The 25,935-nt window shown below is 40.6% G+C and overlaps 1 protein-coding gene across 9 annotated transcripts in view; it reads right to left on the reverse strand.

The window, feature by feature from the left end:
* The window catches only part of by (blistery), a 1,249,231-nt gene that overhangs the window by 357,252 nt on the left and 866,044 nt on the right, over window positions 1–25,935 (reverse strand). For 7 of the 9 annotated variants that reach the window (XM_067145280.2, XM_067145277.2, XM_067145276.2 and 4 more), the window contains one exon: window positions 3,396–3,605. In XM_067145280.2, the coding sequence (XP_067001381.2) occupies window positions 3,396–3,605 (210 nt within the window). The remainder of the gene's footprint in view (window positions 1–3,395; window positions 3,606–25,935) is intronic. The other 2 variants (XM_067145279.2, XM_068227199.1) reach the window with 1 other exon arrangement.

Consider the following 25,935-nt stretch of genomic DNA (forward strand, 5'->3'; position numbering starts at 1 on the left):
TCCTGGGCTAAAAGAGCAGAGTAGCAGCCTTTGGTGCATAGGGGTCCAGGTTCGATTCCCGTTTGAATTGAAAATTGTAGTCGCGCCCGCTTTGTAACATTTTAAATAAACCTCTATTTAACCTTTTGAAGGGTCAGAATTTGTTGAGATGCCACAATGTACAAAATGTAATTTTCTAGCTCGAAGTTTCAATATTCGAGAAATGAGGGTCAGAGGGCAACAGCAATGAGTTTTGTTTACCCAAACTTTTTCCACATCAGCTGGGAAAGAAGAACTATCAACGATCACATGCTTTCGTCCTAGATATCCTCAGAGCCTGCAGCAGTCTTCTGTCCTGTTTTGGTTCGCTTAACTGGAAAGCCTTTAAAAGCAATAATAAACATCACAATGTCAATTAATTATTTAATCTTATGCCTTTATTTGGCAACCAAAACACGATCGTGGCAACATAAAACAGCAGGCAGGTCATCGCCCCACTTTCGCGTTTCAAAACACTGGTCACACACTCACATTATTCTTAATCGCGCGACCCAGCTGACCTATGACGAAGAAACGAGAGAGGTAGAACCCCGTTCTCACCAATTCATTGCTAAATAAAGCATTTTCCATCACATTCTGCTTCTTAAAACCGATAAAATAGCCCTAACAATGGAAGTCTACCGTGTAGCAGACACTGATTTTATCGAGATTTTCGCAAGAATCTGGATAGGCTACAAAATTAATACCCATTTGGAAAATTTGTCAAATAGATTCTAATTTTCGAGATTTTAGAGTTTTAATTTTCAAGTACCAAATATAATCCACACCACAATTCAGAGGCGCGTTCCAATATTATGGTACTCAAGACACTGGTTCTGTAATGTAAGATGCACAGGTTTGAGTCCCTAAGTCATTTTTATTTGATTTAAAAATAACTTTTACTCCTTGATATCGTATGGCATGGTTAGAAAGGAAGCTGGGATTGAGGCATCATTGGGCACGTAATGAGGATGGAGCCAACAAGGACAGCTTATGTTTAACTTGGAGGGACATCCAGCAGGAAAACAGATTGTGGGAAGACCAAAAACCCACTGGATGGACATCGTAAAGATGGACATTACAGATCGAGGAAGGACACTGGAGGACGTCATTAACAACAGAACGTATCTCAAGAAGACAGCGTGGAAGAATACCCGGGAAACTGGAACTATAAAATGATGATGATGATGATGATGATGATGACGACTCCCTGCTGTCGTCCGAATGTATTTTTTTCAAACGATCTTTTATTAATGATGTGGAAAAGTTTCGTTTAACAGAAATTGATGTTGCCCTCTGACCATCATTTCTCGAATATTGAAACTTAAGAGCTAGAAAATATGTTCTACATTGTGGCACCTCAAAAAAGTCTCGCTTTTGAGCTTGATGGTCGGCGACGATACCTTCGGTTTAGATGGTCCCGGTTTCGATTCTCTGCCGGGTGGGGATTTTAATTAAGTCAGGTTGATTGCTCAGCCCATACCACAAGACACAGTGCACTGTAAACACTACATCTCGCCAGCAAAGGATGGTGCATTATTATTAAAATTATATATTTTATCCTCAACAGCCAAAGTAAAAATAACCTGGCATTAAATATTTATCACCAGAGACGCAAAAACCGTTCCTATGGCGTTATTATCAGCGCTGATCAAACACTTAAATGTCGTACGTATTTGGGCGGGTTTACATCGTGCATATGTCTTTACAATTAAATTGCAGTTAATTAATTGTTTTCCTTGATTAGGAAAACACATAGAATGTTTAACCACCTTAAACACTTCCCGAGAAAATGGTGTTGGGAGTTACCTCTGAGTTCGTATAACATCACAAGCCACAGCACCTGGAGGACGGACGCATGTCAGGTTGCTTCAATTGCTTCTCCTCTTTCCTCAGGGTACATCGTAATTTACGCCCAAACGTTACCTGTTTTCCTGTCCACCAGGAATTGTTCTGATCACGAGTGTACACTTCCCTGGTCGCAAGGTAAGTCATCCTCATCTTTTTCACCCTCCCTTTAATCCCATCGCTGCCCCTTTTCCTTCCTGTTATATATTCTCCAAGGTACTTATACTTTTCTACCTTCTGGACGGGGCCTTCTGGTGTTTTCCAACAATAATAATAATAATAATAATAATAATAATAATAATAATAATAATTTCGTGTGGCTATATCTAGCCGAGTGCAGCCCTTGTAAGGCAGACCCTCCGATGAGTGTGGGCGGCATCTGCCATGTGTAGGTAACTGCGTGTTATTGTGGTGGAGGATAGTGTTGTGTGTGGTGTGTGAATTGCAGGGATGTTGGGGACAGCACAAACACCCAGCCCCCGGGCCACTGGAATTAAGCAATGAAGGTTAAAATCCCCGAACTGGCCGAGAATCGAACCCGGGACCCTCTGAACCGAAGGCCAGTACGCTGACAATTCAGCCAACGAGTCGGACAATAATAATAATAATAATAATAAATAATAATAATAATAATAATAATAATAATAATAATAATAATAATAATAATAATAATAATAATAATAATAATAATAATAATAATAATAATAATAATAATGCCTTGCTATGAACAAGAAAGGCCTGATAGAAAAATTGGAAATTAAAGAGGGAAAGATCTTAAGGGAAATTCTTGGCCCAATTAAAGACAAAGATGAATATAGACGTCGCCATAACTATGAGCTCTATACTCACGTCCAGAAGATCTCTGATGTCATGCGGAGAAGGAGAATTGCATTTTATGGCCACTTGCTAAGATTGAAACCCATACGTTATCGAACTAGATCTTTACCTATTTTAAAGATACAGCCAACTTCGTTCAAGAAGATTGAAAGGGACCTACAGGAGATGCTGGTTGGATCCTCAAATAGCACCACCAAAGGTTATGCGGTTATAAGGAAACCGCAAAAACCAATGGCAGCACCAAAATGAGGCGTACGAGGCAAGGCGAGGAGTGAGGTAGTTTGCCATTGCTTTCCTCACGACTGACCCTATGAGCAACACCTTTCATAGCACTCAGATGCACTAGTCGTGCTCTGAATGCCATTACTCAGCACCACCCATACCCCAGCAGCTTCCATATTGTCACAGCCATGGATGAGACTGGGACTTCGGTGGAAGCTACACTTTACTCTGGCCTGTGCTAAGAGATGGATGCAAAAGTACTGTATCCATCAAGAAATGGCAGCAGGCAAAGTAGGCTGATACAAACAAACAAACAAACAAACAAACAAACAAGCAAACAAACAAACAAACAAACAAACAAACAAACAAACAAACAAACAAACAAACAAATAATAATAATAATAATAATAATAATAATAATAATAATAGTAATAATAATGACCACTCCTTGTTTATGAGACACTACTTACCATATAGTTATTGCCATGCTTGGTCTGCAGCATGTGAGCAGCCTGCTGCTGTTTTTGGCGGTACGCTGCCTTTCCCACATCCCCAGGTATCCACAGAGCGATGATCCTCTCCGTGACGTAGCATAAGTCCATGCCATCCCCTCTGGACCGCACGGACTTGCTGCTCAGACTGCCGCCACTCGTCCGCGGTTGCGACGTCAGCGTCGTCTGCTGCAACATCAAAAAGCACATCATCACATGAGGGGATATCTAAGAATATTTCAGGTACAAGGGGGGCCTCAAAGCCCCTATATCGACAACATTAACTAATAAATAGGGCCCAGATTTTTTATGCAATATCAAAGTGCGATATATGTACATAAAAATGTAGTATCTTCCGGTACTCTAAAATATGTAATTAAGTATGAAATAGTGTTCTTCTTCTTCTTCTTCTTCTTCTTCTTCTTCTTCTTCTTAATGTGTTTACCCCCCAGGGTTGGTTCTTCCCTCGGACTCAGCCAGGGATCCCACCTCCACCGCCTCAAGGGCAGTGTCCTGGAGCGTGAGACTTTTGGTATGGGGATACAACTGGGGAAGATGACCAATACCTCACCCAGGTGGCTTCACCTGCTCTGTTGAACATAGCAGGTCACCGGTAAATATTTTAAAACTAGTCGGGTTAAATGTCTTCCGGAGGCTCTTCTTGTTATCCAGTAATGATCTTCTAAACAGACAGAGAGATCGAATAACTTAGCTTTCGTTATGGAGTTTGTTATTTTTTTTTTTCCTATTTGTTTTACGTCGCACGACACAGATATGTCTTATGGCGACGAATGGAGTTTGTTAGAAACTCTGACCAATGAAAGGCACATAGCCATCCCGGAGTTTGAGAACGTGTTATAGTGCTGTTGTATGCAGTTGAGAGACATGGACCTACTGTATTTCACAGACAAAAGGTTAGAAATCCCAATTTTAAAAGAATTTTAAAGTCAACTGAAGGTCTACTTTATTCGATGAAATTCGCCAATTATTTTACTATATTCTGAAAATTAAAGGAGCTGACAATTTTTTTTAAATTTTTTCTAATACTTACTTAGGTTTGTACAAAAATGTTAACTCTTCACATAATATGTAAAAAAAATATGTAATACTATGTGACAGAGGTAGAACCATATGAGTCACAATTCGCCGACATACTTCATTTTTATTTGTTGGAATATATTTACGTAAGAATCTAGGCTCCTACTGATAAATATTATACTTTCTCAGGAACTAAGATTAAGCGACCTCAATCAATCAATCAATCAATCAATCAATCAATCAATCAATCAATCAATCAATCAATCAATCAATCAATCAATCAATCAATCAATCAATCAATCAATCAATTAATCAATCGCCACTGATATGCATTCAGGGCTGTCTCCCAGGTGGTAGATTTCCCCTCAGTTGTTTATCTAAATGATTTGAAATGTAGCGACCACCTCCCTTGGTAAATCATACCTATCCCTACTTCCTATAAATGAAATGTGTATAGCAGTTTACAATACCTGACTAATCTATGGGAATCAAACCAGCAATCTTTCATCTTCTTAGGAACATGCTGTTTTGATTGATATAAAGAGCAATATTATACATCCGCTTACATATATCACAACTGGCGAGTTATAATAAATAGCCCCTCAATAACAAATGCGCAGAAGGTTTTTTTACGTCCCTCGCATTAAATATGTCATCGAACTCAATTGTAATTATTGTCAAAGTATAATTCACCTTCCATGTAAATATAAACCGTGTGGATAGCCACAACAAACATCCTATCTGAAGGTTCAATTATTTCTGGAAACAAAAGTGCAGCTGCGAGGAACTTCTACAATACCATGCGGTCATTCATTTCTTGATTGACTGTACAAGGGGTATATAACTCCACAAAACCTTTTTAGGTGATATACGTATTCTTGCTCTTCTGCATAATTTCATTTGTATATCTTGAGTATTATGTTTGATGTCTGTTTGTCGATAAAACTTTGTGTTATGCAGTATCAAAATAAGGAAGTGGAAGAAATATATATTTTGGTAAAATCTATTGATATCCTCAAGAACTCTCGATAAAACTACACTTTTGAAAGCTGTAAATGGGACAGAATACATGAGGCATTGGGATGCTGGGCTTCAACCAATTTTTTCACAAAAATACAAAGCGAAGAAATCAGTTATCAAAATCCAGTCTAATCGAATAACGACATTTTCTCAACATAGTGAAACTGTGGTTTGTGCTTCAAACAATGGGTCTTATGAACCACCTTCCTTCACTAAAATATTTTCGGCCATTTTATTGCATGATGCAGGTTTACAACTAACTGTCGGCCTAAACCTTAATACTGCCATGGAAAATAGTAGAATAGAGAGAAAATATCTTCGTCTGAAGGACAACCGAAGTCAATCAACAAAATACAACAGAAGGACGAGATGGCAGTGATTCAATTAATGAACGAAAACATGAAAACAGGCGGGGAAAAGTAATAAAACTGTGCCGGAGGTACACACGCCCCGTTCATTTAAATTAAGCGCCTTGGAGAATGCCATCTGAAATATAACACATGCAACCACTAGCGCAAGAAGTTTAAACATTTCTCAACAGATGTCACTACTATAAACTCTGGGGTGAAGATGAACTATTAAAATTCAAGGGTAATTTTGTATGTAAAGGTTTCCTAAACTGGAAAATTTAGTGTTTTTTTTTAATGTTCAAAAGTTATAAACACTTCTATCTCTTCCCGCCAACTTAAGATGTTGGCCAATGAAAAATTGTGTATATTTATTTTTCATCCAATCAAAATTTTCTGGTATTTATTTGATTATCCAATGAGAATTGGGGGTGTGTCGGGCCTTAACCCAGTTTTCTGAAACCTTCTCCTCTACTATAAAAGTTGGGGCTTTTGGGACTAAGTTGTCTTTGTGATCGCTCCAGTCTACGTTTAGTGTGTGCTCGTAAAGGAGGCTGCGGCGCCTCGTCCATCTTCAGGAGGTCCACCAGCTCAAGGTAATGGCAGACCCACGTTAAAATCTGATAGTCTTTCAAAGCTACCTTGAAGGGAAGGGGTTTCAAACCTTTAGTAATGTAACTTCATTTTCTAATATGTAAATTTCAAACAGTCCGAAAGAATCGAAATTAGGGAACAGAAAGTGATGTACCCTCTTGTGTTCGCTCACAACTATGATTTTTTTAACTCTTTTGTCTTGTAAATTCTGTAACTTAACTTTTTTCTCTATCTAGTCACCTCTGTAACGTCGGTCCATAAGCTCAAATAGGGATTTATACATGTAATGTAAATTTCCAGGAGTGCCAGAGATCACCTTACCATTTTGTGTTTATGGGCCGGTAATTTAACCTTTTGTTTTGACCAAAGGCCTGGTAGTATGGCTACGTTTTACCCCTGTTACAATTGGTGTCATTCGTTCTATGCTTAAGATATCAGACTGTTGAGCATTTAACACAGTTAAATTTAATTAAATGTAGGTTGTGCCTTCGATAGGACTAAAAGGTGTGAATTTTCGGAAATAGATTCCTAAGTGTAAATTTATAGAACGTAGACGCTCTTATTATTAACGTAAAGGTTGAATGGTGCCTTTGTAAGCCTGGAATGGTATGATGTGTGGAGAGCAGTCTCCTAGATAATTTTGTGGAGCAAATATGCTCTTAGTAATCGTGTAAAAGCAATTGTGAGATTCGTCCCCTTGACTGTTGATTAAAAGTGACCAGTTGTGCTCGTGTACAGTCTGTAAATTGGGAGCTTCAAGCTCATATTGTAAACAGCGGTTGTTTTATTCTAATTTTGTCACGCAAGATTACGAGCTAGCTTCGTTTCTGGTCTATTGTTGTTTACTCAGCAAGTGTAAATATTTAAGATTTAAAAAGGAAAGGTCAAGGAAAGAAATAAAACTGCCAAGTTTAGAGTTTTAAATCAATCTTTCGATTCTCGTATATCTACCCATTCATGCCCGCACCTTCTTTCACCCCTGTAAACAACGGTATCGCCGTAATAAAAACTACAAAAAAATAATGGACACCTTCACTCTGTTACATTTTAAACGCATTTCTTTTTATTTGTACTTCCCTTTGAAATATTGTATTACTAGGTGTAGCACCCGGCTAAACTCGGGTACTTTTCTAAATGTTTAGTTTTAGGATTTCTTTTACCTGTTAGAAGTGAATATTGTAGATTTCTTCATTGCCTTCCATGGCCCAGCTATAATTTGAAACAGGGGTATCTAGTACCCAACATATGGGGCCTTTGTGAAAAAGAACAGGTTTAGTAAACGGCCCGAAACACAAACTGAATTGGAGGCAAACACTGCGCTCCAGATAATGAAACCTATAGGGCTCTCGGCCGATGAAGCAGGGGCTATTCCCAAACTACTGAGGTGGCTCGCATGGAAATCACTTTAACACATTACAGGAAGAACACCGTTACAAAACGAAGTCACCTCAAACCAAGATGAAGGGGAACTCGAGAGGGTAACTCACTCTCTATCCCCGATTTACAATTAAAGATTTTATGAAGATTTTACATTAAAGGTTACATTTTAGAAAAGTAGATTACATAGTTAAAGATTCGGACCTTCCCCTCAGAATAATTTGCGGCTACAGCAAGAAAGATGGAATTATGTGACCATTACCTTGTAGATGTTCTAGCTGCCGACAAAAGAGGCCGCCCGCTTCCTGCTTAAACACACACACTCAGATAGACGACGATCAATTGGCCAGGAAACATGAAACGCCTCAGTTTATATACCCTCAGGGAAGGTTCGAGATCATTCGAGACTAATCAGGACACACCCTCTTAAATTTTATTGGCTAACACAAAGTGAACAAGAAATGCAGGATTGGTTGAAAATTAATTACAAAAATTCCCGATTGGCTAGATTCAAAACTGGCGGAAAGAAAAGGAAGTATTGCCAACCCAAAAATAAGTGAACGTAGATCAGTTATGGAAAACTTAGGAATACAAAACTTCTTTACGTTATAAGTTCTTACACCTTGCACCAGGGTGCATTATCATAGTTTTTTGGTAGTGTCATCTGTGGAAGAATGTCCAAACTTCTTGATGAATGGCAAACAAAACAAGGAGAAATTCACTCAGTTGAGGAAACTTCACAATAAAACAATTACTTAATTTTCCAGTGGTGACATCTTCTGATTAAAGTTCTAAGTTCCTGTTGTAGTAGTTTCCACTTTTGTTCGATAGATGAGTTCATTAAGGCGTTGAGGTGTAGGCCTACTTCCCGGTACATATATATTTACCCGTTGCGCTATTGATATAACGTACACGATTTTAACTGTCACTAGGAGTGTAACCAATCAGCCTAGCGACCCAGAAAAATTGGAATTCAACACTTAAGTCAGTCATTTTGGACATTTTCTTTTTCAACCCTTCTCAACTCCATGCTCTAGACGTCAACGGCACCCCGAGTGTCACAATTCACATCAGCGACCGCGAAAACCAAGGATTCGACGCTAATAGAGGTCGTTTCAATTATTTTTACATGTCACGTCCTCCCCTACGGGTGCTCAGTATTACCCTCAGAATATTTTTTTCAGATAGTAAGCCACATGTGTACCAAGTTTAGTTGAGTGCTACGCTGGAACATACACACATACATCCATAATCCCCGTCAATTTACACATTCTCTCACATTCTCTTCTCAACCCCTATTCCAATGGGGACTGAAATTGGATTTAAACGGCATCCAGAGTGCCACTATTCGTTTCAGCAACCCATAAAACTACAAATTCGACACTAATATAGGTCATTTTCTATTACTTTTACATGCCACCCTCTCTTCAACCCCGCCCCTATGGATGATAGGGGGTGCCTTACACCCCAAAACATTTTTTTTTCCACATGTGACAAAGTTTGGTTGAGAGGTATAGTGGAACGTACACACATACAGAACATCCATTATCTCCTTAATCTGGGCATTCTATTTTCAGCTCTTCTTAACCCCCATTCTGTTTGGGGATGAACAATGACTTAAACGTAAGACCTTTCTAACCGAAGGTCAAAAGGATAGACGATAATTTATACAACGTAATGATACAATATAGATATATATTTAATTTGTTCTAGTAATCACAATCACAAAGCTTAATTATCAAATAGAAAAAGGCCTCATACCATAGACAATGTTAATTTCTGGTGTGAAGTGATGAAATATCGAGATGGAAGTATTGGCATGGACAAATGCGGAAGTCTAGAGAACTTTCACTCAGTTGGACATTATTGAAAGAAAAACCAGAAATAGAATAGGACTCGAAATGATTTATTATTTCTTTTTTTTTTATCGATTCGGGTAGGTCTGAGAAACATATCAGACATCTGTTTCTACTCCTGCCTCTTCCTCTGCGCACTGTACCGACGTGTTTGAAGAAGACATCCTGGAGATGATCCTGGATATGACCCTGGACTATTTAATTTCTTTAACTTTCACACTACAGTTTGCGAATTGAATTTACTCTATGGATACCCTACCAGAACAGAAGCTGGATATTATTAGTCCCATCATTATCTTAAGCCGAGCTCAAGGACTTTCATTCACTGATTAAGTTGTAACTGTGAAGTGGTCGGCTTGTTTGAGTAAGATAAGAGATTCCTTCGAAAGACAACCAAGAAAAAACATTTCCTCGGAAAGAGAGCAGGAAATAAAATAATCTTTCATGGCCTAGTATTTTTCCAATCATGCTACGCAAAAAATAGAATATAAAATACATACTTGCTTGAATATATACAACGCTGCCCTGCAGATGAATATATTTTTTGAATAACAGTGCCTCCTTTCCATCTGCCTCTCCCGACTCAATTTTCTTTTGTCTATTATCGATGTCATTTTCAATAGGATCAAAACAATTTTCCCTTTTTCTTTTGCTTGTAGAAGCTTTATCTCTGTAGCAGGGAACCACGGTTACAGGCCTCATATACATGCGTTCGTCACAGCCGTCTAAATCCTGTGCTATTATAATGTCTTGAGTATGTTTTCATTTGCGTTGGACAGAATAGGAAAGAAGAGGAAGTGTTTCGCATCTGGTAATCCACTCGACCAGTGAACAACATGCAGTCATTAATCGAATATACGTCACCCCTAAAAGCAAGAACCATGATATACCGTATGGTAATAATAAGGGCCTGGATACTTACGTAATTATATGTTCCATTCTTTTATTATTGACAACTGAAAATGTCGGCGAACTGTTCTGATATGGTTCTACCCGTGTTTCATTTAACATATTTCTACATATATTTAGTAATGTTACATATTTTTACATATTAGGTGAAGAACATAACATTTTAGCACATATCTAGGAAATTATTCAAAAAATTAAAAATTCCGTCAGCTGGTTTAATTTTCTGACTACAATAAAATGGTTTGCGAATTTTATCTCATATAGAATATACGCAAATTCAATTGCTAAAGTCTGCTTTAAAACTCCTTCGTCTGGTGAAATACAGTAGGTTCGAGCGCCTCAACTGCATACGGTAGCATTAATCCTTTCATAGAATCTGGGATGGCTATGTGCCGTTCATTGGTCAGAGTTTCTAACAAACTCCATGCAGTCTTAAAACGAAATTTTGGTTATTCAAGCTCTCTACCTGTTTCGAAGATCATTAGTAGCGAACAAGAAGAGCCCATGGAAGATATGTCACCCAGCTAATTTTTTAAGTATACACCAGCGACTTCCTGCGATGTCAAACGGTCCTTCTCAGCCCACAAAAGACTTTTATCGGAACAGCGTCAAAACATCATAATAGAAAACATGGAGATGTACTTCCATCGTGATAAGAAAAGTACCGCACTGAAAATGAAAATCCACAGCCTGTTTCCAGTCATTCGACCGGCTCAGGAATGGAATGAATGAAGCCCCCATCTAGCGGCGAGGACAGGAAATGTGCCGGCTGCCGAAGCCTGTCGCACTCTTCTGGGCCAATGATTAATGAATAATTAATGAAATTGAATTATATTGGAGAGCGTTGCTGGAATGAAAGACGACAGGGAAAACCGGAGTACCCGGAGTAAAACCTGTCCTGCCTCCGCTTTGTCCAGCACAAATCTCACATGGAGTGAGCAGGATTTGAATCACGGTATCCAGCGGTGAGAGGCCGGCGCGTTTCGCCTGAGCCACGGAGGCTTAAGCACCGTACTATGTGTGTTATTTAATAGGGGTGTAAAAACAGATTCTATATTCATTTTATTTAGTAACATTTATCTGTTTCATTTTCAGGGCATGATGTTTGTTGTTTAAACGGGCCTAACATCGAGGTCATCGGCCCCTAATAGTACGAAATGAAAGAACAAAAATGTCAAATTCATCCATTGACCAAACAAAATTAATAATGTCATGAAGAATGAATGGATGGACATGAACCCCACAAAAAAAAGGAAACAAACAAACAAACAAACAAACAAACAAACAAACAAACAAACAAAATACAGTGGATCAGACTCAAAGATCATACATAATTGATTACTGACCAAGGGACCACTCATAAAGCACGATGATGCTTGATGTCGAAAGGGGTGCAAAATCCATGTCTAAGGCCCCACAGAATGGTACATGTCACGAGTAAAGTAGAACCATGGTATTGGCATGTTGGGGTACTAATCAAAAGTAGCGAAACTCACGGTGTTCCACACAAGACGGTACTACTCACAAGTATTGTACTTCGTACAGGTAACGCAGACCTATGGTGTTTCTCACACAATAGCGCCACTCATAGCCAACGCAAACCAATGAGTTTCCTCACCTAGGTGTACTAGGCACGGATGCCGGTCCCACGGGCCCCGTGGTTTTCCTCACAGAGTGGATACTAATCAAAGGCAACGCAGACCCACGGTGTCGCTCATATAGTGGTACAACTCGCAGGCTACGCCCAGACCCGCGGTGTTGCTCACATGGGTACGACGCGCGGGTACTGGAAACCCCCAGGCCACGCTCATGACTACTACTAAACACAAACCCATTTCGTACCGAACATAGTGGTACAACTCGCAAGTACAGGCAACCAATGGTGTTCCCCGCGTGATGGTACGCATCAAAAGTAGTTTCATGGTTCTAATTCAATCATCCCTTGGTCACCCCTTTCAGTCGCCTCTCACGACAGGCAGGGGATACCGTGGGTGTATTCTTCATCTGCGTCCCCCGCCCACAGGGGGTAGTATGTTTGGTCCGCGAGAGGTATTTTATTTCCCTCAAGTCCGCCGGCAAGCCGGTTATGACCCCCTATCCGCCACCTGGGACGCGCCACGTGGGAGTATCACCTCTCCCCCTGCTACGCCTGCGTAGCAGGTTCGTGGAATTATATCTTTAATTTTATTATTTAATACTGTCAAAATTACAAAACAGTAGACTACAAGTATCTAAAATAACAACGATGACTTTATCATAAAATAAGCAAGTATTCAAAACAATTATATTATCTCATATCATAACCACGTCATAATAAAAGGAATATACACATATTTTTGTAAATTTAGTGCATTACTGCCGGCCTCGTGGTGTAGGGGTAGCGTACCCTCACCCGGAGGCCCCGGGTTCGATTCCCGGCCAGGTCAGGGATTTTTACCTAGACCTGAGGGCTGGTTCGTGGTCCACTCAGCCTACGTGATTAGAATTGAGGAGCTATCTGACGGTGAGATAGCGGCCCCGGTCTAGAAAGCCAAGAATAACGGCCGAGAGGATTCGTCGTGCTGACCACACGACACCTCGTAATCTGCAGGCTTTCGGGCTGAGCAGCGGTCGCTTGGTAGGCCATGTCCCTTCAAGGGCTGTAGTGCCATGGGGGGGGGGTCAGTGCACTACTACTATTACATAATTTATAAATAATACTTATTTAATTACATATTTCTCTGATGTTTACTACATATATATATTTCGCACGTCGATATTATACAAAAATCGGGGCCTGAATAATAATGGCGTAAGGTCTCTGGAGAGGACTGGTGCAAGTGTGTTTCAAACTGACACCTCTGAGCAATCTGAAAGTTTTTTTTTTTTTTTTGCTACAGGCTTTACGTCGCACCGACACAGATAGGTCTTATGGCGACGATGGGATAGGAAAGGCCTAGGAGTTGGAAGGAAGCGGCCGTGGCCTTAATTAAGGCACAGCCTCAGTATTTGCCTGGTGTGAAAATGGGAAATCACTGAAAATCACCTTCAGGGCTGCCGACAGTGGGGTTCGAACCCACTATCTCCCGGATGCAAGCTCACAGCCGCGCGCCTCTAACCGCACGGACAACTCGCCCGGTCAATCTGTGAGTATGGGGCCCTATCTATGCTGAATTGTAAGGCTGAAGAAGGCACACACACTCAGTCCCCGAGTCATTTAAGGTTAAAATCCCCAACACTGCCGGGAATCAAACTCTGCACGCCTTGCATCCAAAGGTCAGAACGCTGACTAATTAGGTATGGTGCTGGACATGCCATATGGTGCTTAACTCGAGAAAATCCCGCAGTAACGAGAGCTCTAACATAGTGAGAGGGAGGAAGAACCGTTTAAAAGGTGAGTACACAGATCAACATTTTTCCTTATGTAGGGAAACGATATTTCGCTTGTTCAAAGCATGCTGCATGCTAGCCAAATGGAGATTATAGCTCCAGTGTCTCAGAGATTATTAAATGTGGATAGCAATCACAGATTCTACATTACACACATTTGCTTGTGATTCATGTCATGAAAGGTCTATATATACAGTAATGAATAGGGCTGAAATTTATGTGTAAAGACGTTGTCTATTTGTTATTTTGTTAGCTACAGAGCCCACTCGAAATAATAATAATAATAATAATAATAATAATAATAATAATAATAATAATAATAATAATAATAATAATAATAATAATAATAACAGAATCGAATTTTGCTTTTGAATATCGTTGTTAAAATTTTCTAATAAAATACAGATAATTATGTGCTATGTGATTATTATTATTATTATTATTATTATTATTATTATTATTATTATTATTATTATTATTATTATTATTATTATTATTATTATTGTACCGGGCGGTACACCTCTACACCGTTTATTTAAAAGTTGCGCCAGTTGAAACTCCTCTTCTGGAGGAAGGTTGAACTTTATCTACTCTATTAATTCTCTACTTTCTCAGAAGATGTCACCACGTGGAAAATTTTGAGTTTTTGAACTGTGTCACTTTTGATGTGTTTTTGTTTCGCTTGAAGTAAGAAGTGTGAACTTTCTCTTCTAGAGGACACTACTGAAGATCAACAATAGTGCACCCTAGTGCGGAGTCAAAGAACTATTTTGTTGGAGAAATTTTTATTTCAAAAGTTTGTTTCTTGTTAAATTTCTTTCTGTTATTGTTTAAGTTGGCTGTATACCCCTCTTTTTCCCCTTGTTTTAGATTTATCCAATCCCGAATTTCTTTTAGTAATTTCTGACCAATCTGGTGTATCTTCCCCCAACTTGTATCTGTTGCGGGGTCCTATCCAATAAAAACATTGTGGGCGGGTGTCTTCATTCCCCTAACGCCTAGAAACTTCCGCGAGAGTATATAAACTGCTGATTTTAGGGTCTCCGGGCCACTTCTGTTCCATCTTTCAGTGTATTAAGTACATAGCAGGAGGCGGGAAGCGCCTCTTTCTTCGGCGGCAGTCAACAATAAGGTAATGGCCGATTAATAAATTCTTTCTTTTCTTGCTCAGCAGTTTAACTTTCGGGGCGGGTTCTAAGCGTTCAACCATGTAACCTTTTCCTAAAATGTAAAAACAACTGGTATCTATTCTATTTTAAAACGACATATCGGGATAGAGTGTGCTTAACCCTCTCGAGCTCCCACTCACATCGTCTTGAGGTGAACTTATTCTCTCAACCAATTCTTCCGTAATGTAATGTAAATTGCTATTAAGTCACCTCTGTAGTATGGGATTAGCCCTTGTAATAACGGCCTAGTGCCAAAGTAGGTTTTAAAATCAAAAGTGTATTAGGAGTGCAAGTTCGCCTCCTCTCAAATTGTTTTAGAGGTCATTTAATTAACCTGCTTTTCATTTAATAGACCTCAGTAGATTGGGTATTTTACCCCTGTGTTTATGTCCGTTGAGGACAACTTGAAGGTGGAGTTTGGTGTGGCCTGGGAGAGGCTTAAATTAAAGAGCGTGTGGCTCTTTTGGAAACGGAGTGTTGTATGCCTCGAGGAGGCTTTACTGTGTAATTTGGAGCAAGTGCTCCAGGGTTTGATTGGGGTCTTCTGCCCCTTTGTTAAAATTTGTATATCGGAAAGTTGGGCTAGTTGCTCAAAAATTGTGAACTCAGGGCTCGAAGCCCAAACTCTGTAATCCCTGTAATTGTACATTTCAAATTGTGTTTCGGCTACTAAGTACCTGTTCCTTGTTATTACTTAATATTGAAAAGAAAATATAACCTTGTCAAATTTTACATTAATTTTGATTCCGTAGTTTGAGACCCATTCACGCCCGCACCTTCTTACACCTCTACCTACCACCAAAACCCGGTAACAAGTGGTAGCAGAGCGTGGTTGAATGGGTCTCAATTTAGCCCCTTTTGACGGCTAGACATTGTTTTGATCCGAACTCTAACCATTTTCCCAGTTGCTGGAATTTTTTGATTTTTTCCAAATTGTTCTGTCATCATGCCCGGCCCTCGCGATGTTCTCCTTCTTAACTATTTGCGCAAGGAGGAGTTGATCTATGAATTGACTATTAGAAATGTACAATCTGGAGGCACGGTTGCAGTAGACACAAACAAGCTTAGAGAGTCCCTTGATTTGCCCATTTCCATCCCCAATTTGGGAGAGAAAGAAATTGACGACTCTCTTTCCACGATCACGGAGAATATTACTGGGCTAGCTTCTGTAGTTAGTTTTTTTGATGAAAATGATCCGTCTCCTAATCAAATTAAGCGTGTGCAAGGCAGGCTATATCATTTTTCGAATAGGGTTAACGATCTGTTGTCTCTAAAACTGAATGACGTTCAGAGGAAGGAAGCTAGTACGCTCCTGGAAAATATTTCCGAGTTATCTAGTAAGGTCACTCAATTGTTAACTGGGGAAGTTCCTCCCAAATCTGATCAACCCACCATAGTGAATCCAGGTAGTGAGGAAGCGCCTCCCAAGGGAGAAGTTAATAGGATAACCGTTGCTGCTCAAACTATCCCTGCCCCATTGGACAACGAATCTGAACGTCGTGCATCATTGAGTAACATCCGTTCTGAATTGACTTCCTTGCCATTGAAACCTTTACCTACTATGTCACCCGGATTTAGTAGCTTGCCCCATCCATTGGCAATGTTGCTCAGAGGTATATCCAAGTTTTCTGTTAATACCACCAGTGACGTAATTTCATTTTTAAGATTTTTAGTGGAATTTCAGGATCATGCCCTTGTTTTTTCTCTTTCTCCATGTCAAATTTTGCAAATCATCTATCCGTATGCTATTGGTATTCTCTCTGATAAAATCGTAAGAGCCATAGCCGAACAGTCATCTATTGAAGATTTTCATGCACACTTGCTTGCAAATTTTATTCCCGCCCGCGCGAGGTCATCTCTGATTCAAAAGTACTATTATCGTGTACAGCGATTGGATGAAAACTTGGCTGATTTCATACAAGACATTAAGTTTTATACCAGGGTGTTTGCTCTTCACTTCCCTGAGGATCAAATTGTACAAGCTATTGTGGAAGGCATTTCACCATCTTATAGGTCATACTTGTGTTTTGCGGCGTGCCCGCAAACTTTCTCTGAACTTGAAGCGTTGGCCGTCTCAGCGGAAGGAGTTAGATACGCCGATTCTTTGCGTGTAGCGAAAGAACCCCCGCCTTCCTTTAGTAACACTCGGCCTCCACCTCGCCGACCAGCCACACCCCGTAAATGTTATGCTTGCGGGTCGCCTGACCATCTTCGCAATAAATGTCCATTGGTCAAAAGTAGTAGGGCAAATAATGGAGCTGGTTCAGCACAAGGCTGTTTTAAATGTGGGGCCTTCTCACATATCGCCAAGAATTGCCCAAACTCAAATAGCACCCCCTCCTGCTCAACTTCTGGTGCAAATTCCACCTATGCCAATAATAAAAAGTGACTAGTGGCTTCGGCTGAGTCGACTAATCCATCTTCCCGAGACTCAGCCCCTAGTAAACAGATTGTAAATGCAGAGAACGATCAGCCTTCAAGTTCATCTTTTGAATGCCCTAAAGAATGTCTTAGGATTGCGGCGGATACCCCCGCACCTGTTCCTTTTCTTAAGATTGAGGTAAATAACGAGCCTATAACAGCTCTCTTAGATTCAGGTAGTGTTTGTTCGATTATTGCGGCTGAATGGTATTCTAAATTGAAATCGGTTTGTAAACTTCCTGACTATGTCTCTTCTCCTGTTCAATACGTTTCGGCTAATTCATCTCCATTAGAATTTCTAGGTTCCTTACTGGTCAAAATTCGTGTTTTTAAGTTTACATGGAAAGTTAAATTGTTTGTGGCCAAGCAATTGTCTTGCCCCATTATATTGGGAGCTGACTTTATTTCTCACACTGGTCTTGTGCTCGATCTGCAGTCTAGGTCGTGCACATTCAAATTTGCTTCTAGTTGTAAAATCCCACTATTAAAGTGTAATTCTGTGTCATGTTCTTCTATTTCGCCTACCCAGGATGAGATGTTGTTAGACCTTAGACATCTACCTGAGGAGCAGGCTGATAGTATTCGCAAACTGTGTCAGTCGTTTCCCGAGGTGTTCTCTGATACTCTTGGTGTTACTGACCTTATTGAATACAAAATTGAGGTTACGGATTCGATTCCTGTCCGTTTTCCACCGTATAGGCTATCTCCACCTAAAATGAAGGCTCTGAAGGAAATCATCGATCAGATGTTGAAGGACGGTATTATTAGGCCCTCTAAGTGAGCGTATTCTTCGCCTATTTTTCTAGTACCGAAACCCCAAGGAGGCTTCAGGCCTGTCATTGATTACAGGGCTCTCAATCGGAAGGTGGTGTTACAATCTGTGCCCCTTCCCGACCTTCATTCTTGTTTTTCATGGTTTCGTAAGGCCAAGTTCTTCACCATCTTGGACTTAAATCAGGCCTATAATCAAATTCCCCTTGCGGAAGAGTCTAAACACCTTACAGCGTTTGCCACGGACTGGAATTTATATGAATACAACCGCGTGCCTTTCGGGCTCCCTACGGGAGCAGCTGTGCTCACTAGGCTACTAGATAGGGTCTTCTCCGACATCAAATTCGAGTACTTATATCACTACTTAGATGATGTCGTAGTATTTTCAGAGACTTTTGAAGAACATCTAGATCATCTGCGAGAAGTTCTCGATCGCCTTCGTAAGGCTGGGTTAACTGTTAAGTTGTCCAAGGTTGCCTTCGCTAAGCCCTCTATGTCTTTCCTAGGGCATATTGTGTCACCCGATGGTGTAGCAGTTGATCATTCTAGAACACAGGCCATCCGTGATTTTAAACCTCCCAAGGACATTAAAGGTATCGCCAGGTTCATTGGTATGGTGAATTTCTTCAGAAAGTTCATTCCTAACTTTGCTAATAGAGCGGCGCCCTTAAACCTTCTTCGTAGGAAAGGCATCAAATTCGAGTGGGGACCTTCTCAACAAGCCGCTTTTGAAGACCTTAAATTAGCTCTTTGTAATGCCCCTGTACTTGCTATGCCTGATTTCTCGAAGAAATTCATCGTCCAAACCGACGCGTCGTCGTCAGCAGTAGCTGCAGTCCTTCTTCAAGAGACTGAACTAGGGAGGCGACCCATCGCCTATGCGTCTAGGACATTGTCGGCTCAAGAAGCCAAGTATTCCATCTATGAGCTCGAAGGTTTGGCAGTCTTATTTGCCTTAGAAAAGTTCCGTCTCTATCTGGAACACGTTAAATTCGACCTGGAGACAGATAATCAAGCCTTAAGCTGGGTCTTAGGTAGGCCGCGTCGTACTGGTCGTATAGCCCGCTGGGCTATTCGTATTTCCGCCTTCCAGTTTGATGTTAGACATATCAGAGGTACCGAAAATGTTGTTGCTGATGGACTCAGCCGTATGTTTCATAACGACGTAGAGACCCACGAACCGGTCGACAGTTCATCACCTTCCGAGTCCATACTATCTGGTGTTAATGCCATCTTAACAGATGCTCCCATGCTTTTTAGGGATATTGAGAAATACCAACGTGAAGATCCGACGCTGGCTCCGATAATGGAAACCCTTTCTTCTGGGGAACATGCTGTCCCTTATGTTCTGAGGAATGGTGTTCTATGTTGCCCTTCGAGGCATGATAAGTTGATGAAAGTTGTTGTTCCAGCGGTTCTTGTACCTATGATCTTCAAATACTATCATGAGACCCCATTGGGGGGGCATCTTGGAATCTTCAAAACTCGTGAAAAGATTCGTGAAATGTTCATATGGAAAGGTATGGACGGTGAAATTCGGGAACTTGTAAAAGCTTGTAAATCCTGTTTGATTAGTAAACCCACCATGTCCACTAAAGTAGGCCTTTTGTCTTCTCATCAAGCGTCGCGCCCCATGGAACGCCTGTATATTGATTATGTAGGACCCTTCCCCCAGTCGAAGGGAAATGCCAACAAATTCATCTTTGTATGTGTAGATGGTTTTACCAGATTTTCTTGGTTATTTCCGACTAAGCTGGCTACCGCTCAGTCCACCATTACCTGTCTAAATTCTATTTTTGCTTCTTTTGGTCCGTGCCAATATATTGTATCTGATAATGCTAAGGCGTTCACATCAAATCTTTTTCGTAAATTCTGTTTTGACTTGTCCATCTCTCATGTAACCACTTCTGCTTATTACCCTCAACCATCTCTGGCTGAACGGGTTAATCGTAATCTCAGGTCCGCACTTATCGCCTATCATCATGAAGATCCTTCCAGGTGGGACACGTCCCTGCATTGGTTAGCTTTTGCTTTGAATTCGGCGATTCATGAATCTCATAAGTTCACTCCAGCTTCATTGATGTTCAAGTTTGTTCCCAACACGCCGCTCTCTAACCTCTGGTCTCTGAGTGACATTCTACCCGAGACAATAGATCCGGACAATATTAAAGATCTTTGGAAGAAGGCTAAAGCCAATCTTAAAGTGTCTCATGAAAAGGTTAGGGAAAGGTATGATCGTGGACGGAGACCCACCCCTTTGAAGGTAGGTGACCAGGTTATGGTCAAGAATTTTGTTCCCGCGGGCAAGCTTGCCCCCAGATTTCATGGGCCATGCATCATTCTCGATTTTCTTACTCCCGTTACATTGTTAGTAAGCAACCCAGCCACCGAGAGGATATTTAGGGTTCACCTGTCCCAGGTGAAACCGGTGTAATTTCTGTGTTAACTTGCTTCATATTATTTTGAAAGGATATGAAGGTTATATTTTTTTTTGAGTTCAACTCTTAAGGCATTCTGCTCCTTCTATTTTATTTTATATGCAAGCATTTCTTGTAAACCTCCCCCGATTGTTAAACTGCCATCCTGTCCTTGTCACGGCCATTACCACGCTCCCGTCTCCTGCTCCACCACACTCAGTGGCTGGCTTAGATGAAATGCCATGGATATCTGCACGCCGCTGGCCCCTCAATCTCTTTACATGCCTGTGCCCTTAAAAGAAACATGATGGTCCAACACAATTCTGCCGCCTAGCTTAATGTTTCAGTGCCCCCGCAGCCGCGCGGCGCCGTGCAGCAACTGGAGCCAAGGTCGGGCCCCCACGGCCCCAGCGAGGACGACATGTGCACGGCGAGCCGGAGCTCTCCTCCCGGCCAAGGCTGATGTGCGGCGCACGACCTGCTACTTGCCCGCAGCCTGTATATGTTCACCGCGGGCGCGGCGTGCTTCTACACCTCTGCTCCCCTCATAGTGCGGGCGAGCGGTATCTCAGGGTACTTGAGGGGTCCGAGCGGCCTCCTTTGGACGCAAGCTGTAACGGCCGGTCTGGCCATCCAACTTAGCCTACATCAACTACATAGACATTCCTGTTCAACCTTAATACCGTCACTTGGGAATTCAACAGCAATATTTGGTGGACCGTGCAAAAAATTTTTCTTCACTTCTAAGTATTAAAAGTTTATCTTCAGAAATTCAAATTCTACAAACTTAAAGACTTTCATTCACCTGCAACAACAACATTTTGAAACTGAATTAAGAAATCTTGTAAATGCTTCTGCTATCTATCTTCGTATCAACATCATTACTTGGACTTTGTTTCAAACTGATTTCATGTGTCACCCCTGGAGGAACTTTTGGGGGGGGGGGAGGTCTGTACCGGGCGGTACACCTCTACACCGTTTATTTAAAAGTTGCGCCAGTTGAAACTCCTCTTCTGGAGGAAGGTTGAACTTTATCTACTCTATTAATTCTCTACTTTCTCAGAAGATGTCACCACGTGGAAAATTTTGAGTTTTTGAACTGTGTCACTTTTGATGTGTTTTTGTTTCGCTTGAAGTAAGAAGTGTGAACTTTCTCTTCTAGAGGACACTACTGAAGATCAACAATAGTGCACCCTAGTGCGGAGTCAAAGAACTATTTTGTTGGAGAAATTTTTATTTCAAAAGTTTGTTTCTTGTTAAATTTCTTTCTGTTATTGTTTAAGTTGGCTGTATACCCCTCTTTTTCCCCTTGTTTTAGATTTATCCAATCCCGAATTTCTTTTAGTAATTTCTGACCAATCTGGTGTATCTTCCCCCAACTTGTATCTGTTGCGGGGTCCTATCCAATAAAAACATTGTGGGCGGGTGTCTTCATTCCCCTAACGCCTAGAAACTTCCGCGAGAGTATATAAACTGCTGATTTTAGGGTCTCCGGGCCACTTCTGTTCCATCTTTCAGTGTATTAAGTACATAGCAGGAGGCGGGAAGCGCCTCTTTCTTCGGCGGCAGTCAACAATAAGGTAATGGCCGATTAATAAATTCTTTCTTTTCTTGCTCAGCAGTTTAACTTTCGGGGCGGGTTCTAAGCGTTCAACCATGTAACCTTTTCCTAAAATGTAAAAACAACTGGTATCTATTCTATTTTAAAACGACATATCGGGATAGAGTGTGCTTAACCCTCTCGAGCTCCCACTCACATCGTCTTGAGGTGAACTTATTCTCTCAACCAATTCTTCCGTAATGTAATGTAAATTGCTATTAAGTCACCTCTGTAGTATGGGATTAGCCCTTGTAATAACGGCCTAGTGCCAAAGTAGGTTTTAAAATCAAAAGTGCATTAGGAGTGCAAGTTCGCCTCCTCTCAAATTGTTTTAGAGGTCATTTAATTAACCTGCTTTTCATTTAATAGACCTCAGTAGATTGGGTATTTTACCCCTGTGTTTATGTCCGTTGAGGACAACTTGAAGGTGGAGTTTGGTGTGGCCTGGGAGAGGCTTAAATTAAAGAGCGTGTGGCTCTTTTGGAAACGGAGTGTTGTATGCCTCGAGGAGGCTTTACTGTGTAATTTGGAGCAAGTGCTCCAGGGTTTGATTGGGGTCTTCTGCCCCTTTGTTAAAATTTGTATATCGGAAAGTTGGGCTAGTTGCTCAAAAATTGTGAACTCAGGGCTCGAAGCCCAAACTCTGTAATCCCTGTAATTGTACATTTCAAATTGTGTTTCGGCTACTAAGTACCTGTTCCTTGTTATTACTTAATATTGAAAAGAAAATATAACCTTGTCAAATTTTACATTAATTTTGATTCCGTAGTTTGAGACCCATTCACGCCCGCACCTTCTTACACCTCTACCTACCACCAAAACCCGGTAACAATTATTATTATTGTCCAACTCATCTCACTGGCTGAATGGTCAGCGTTGAGGCCTTCGATTCAGAGGGTCCCTGATTCGACTCCCGGCCGGGTCCGAATTTTAATCGCGCCTGATTAATTCTTCTGGCCCGAGGACTCGGTGTTTGTATTTGTTCCAACGCTCTCCTCTTCATATTCAGACAACACACTATACTACCAACCACCACAGAAACACGCAATGGTGATTAGATCCCTCCATATAGGTTTTGCGTCAGGGCCGAAAAGCACAGCCAAATCCACATGTGTAACCCCAAAAATGTGGGAAGAGTGGTAGATTATTATTATTATTATTATTATTATTATTATTATTATTATTATTATTATTATTATTATTATTATTATTAACCTATTCTAACATTTTAAGACTTCTCTCTGGCTCAGATGGCAGACCAACGGACCCCAGACATCTTTCATTCCAGCAACACACTTCACAATTATTTCCTTCCATTTCTCATTTATTGATCATCGCACCAGAGGGGAAAGACAGGCTTCAACAGCCGACAAAATTTCCTATCCTCGACTCTAGATGGGTCCTTCATTCTGACCTGGTAAGGTTGACTGGAAATAGGGTGTAGATTTTTTTTCATTTCAAACATTCTGTATTATAGAAATCCTATTTTCTATGTCAAACTATAACAGTTGTACTAAGGTATAATAATTCAACAAGGTATATGCACTTAAAATGATTAACATTAAGTTATTCTGAATACGTATATAGTACATATATCCTTAAACAAAGATGTTCTGTTTATATTTCTACACAATAAAGGTAAATTAAAAATTAACCATGAAGATGTTCTGTTTATATTTCAACACAATGAAGGTATATTAAAAATTATCCATGAAATTTATTGGACATATGAGGGGCTGCCTTGTCGAGGCGGTAAAGGCGTGCTCGGTTCACCCGGAAGGACATGGATTCCATTCCCCGTCATATGTCGAAAAATTTAAGCAAGGAGATTTTCACATCCGGAAGTGTATATGGTCCTAAGGTTCACTCAGCCTACACAAAAAATGAGCAACAGGTTAATTACTAGGGGCAAAGGCGGTCGGGCGTAGAGCTAACCATTCTACCCTCATCAACTGCCGAGGTTACGGATAGTGGAAGCCTTTACTCCCCTCCCCTCCTCCCCCAGGGGCCTTCATGGCCTGTACGAAGATGGATTTGCTTCTTTTGCTTTGATTTGGACAGATGCGAACAAACATGAAACAAACTTTCGCGAACTAGCATTGGAATATAAATACAACCAACAATTACAACTCCTCACATATTCTCACAGTTTATTAGAACACGTGGAACCAGTAACCATGTAGACATGCCCCACCGTCCCCCAACTACATCAATCATCATCATCACTCTATTCAATGTTTCGACAATGTTTCTGTAGCTAATACTGGAACTTACTCGTGGGCGGTGAAGTTTCTCACCTATCTATAAACAAAGATCAGTCCCGTCAGGTTGACAAACTATGTTAACGAGAGTACGTAGAATGGATGATGTTCATGCTAGGTGGTTTTTTAAAAAAAAGCACCAGTCACGCTGCACATAACATGTTAGCACGCCAAACCGGATCTTACGACTTTGCATCACGTTCAAAATAAGTACCTGCAGTGAGCAGCACAGAGTTCCAGCACATGGCGACACTTTATTGAGTTTTTTTAAACGACAGCATTCTCTCGCCTAGGGAACACCCAGAATATTATACGGTGCTTCGACGGCGATAATCGAAACATCTCGAGGAATCTTAATCGTTCAGGTGTGTAATATTTTCTCTAAAAAAACACTGTACCATTATATAACAAAGTTCAAACACAACGTAGTTATTCTAATGTAATATACTATACAATATCTAGAGCAGATTTTCGAGCCTAATTGCGTCATTAACTCCGAAGATGTCCACCATATTTTCTGGAGAAATGTCACAACACATTAAAAGTTCAACTTGTCCTATTAACTCCACCCTCGAAAGAGTGTAGGCTAGTTATTCTACGGTATATTTTCTCAAGCCATCAGCGGTTGAAACTTACATATTCTAACAGTCCAATACTTTTCATGGCTTCGAAAAGTATTTAACAGCGTAATTTTTTCTGCTCTAGTAATACAATGAGAGTTCCAGAATTTATCTAGAGAGAATCTGAAACTCAGGTATATTAATTCTGACTATTTAACGATTAACTATAAAATGAAATAAAAGTGTATAAACATAAAATACAAATCAAATGACCTATACAGAGAACAACAATTTTAGCACGGAAGTATACTGTTTTATTTCATCGCATTTAAACACTTTCAGCCGCAATCTCCTAATATGTCAGCTGTCAAAGTTATTAGAACATAGTTACATCCTGTTAACTGTGCGGTCTGTGGTTAAATGTACAATGCGAGCCTTAGTCGAGCTGCTCGCCGTGTTTGGGCGAGTGGATGATGCAATAGCCTCCTCACCAACATACAGTAGTTCCTCCGGTGATGCCATGGTCTCAGCTAGCCTGCGATAAGCTTCCGTACAGCGCGATTGCTTCTTATACAGTAGTAATTGATCGGTTTAGTACGGATGCAGTCCTTGTAAAGTAGACCCTCTAAATCACTTATCTGGATTTAGTGGTATCGCCCAGGTGGCAAATTCCCTGTCAGTCGTTAATACGAGTACCTAGCCTTTCCTCTTATGCTTCCGAATAAGTAGGAAATTTATCGATCCTCCCGTGGGAGATTATCTCAATCCACAATTCCTCATTTGCTTCAATTTGTCCTCTTAAATTCCAAA

The sequence above is a fragment of the Anabrus simplex genome, chromosome 4 (genome assembly GCF_040414725.1).
Source record: "Anabrus simplex isolate iqAnaSimp1 chromosome 4, ASM4041472v1, whole genome shotgun sequence".
In the NCBI taxonomy this organism is placed as follows: domain Eukaryota; kingdom Metazoa; phylum Arthropoda; class Insecta; order Orthoptera; family Tettigoniidae; genus Anabrus; species Anabrus simplex.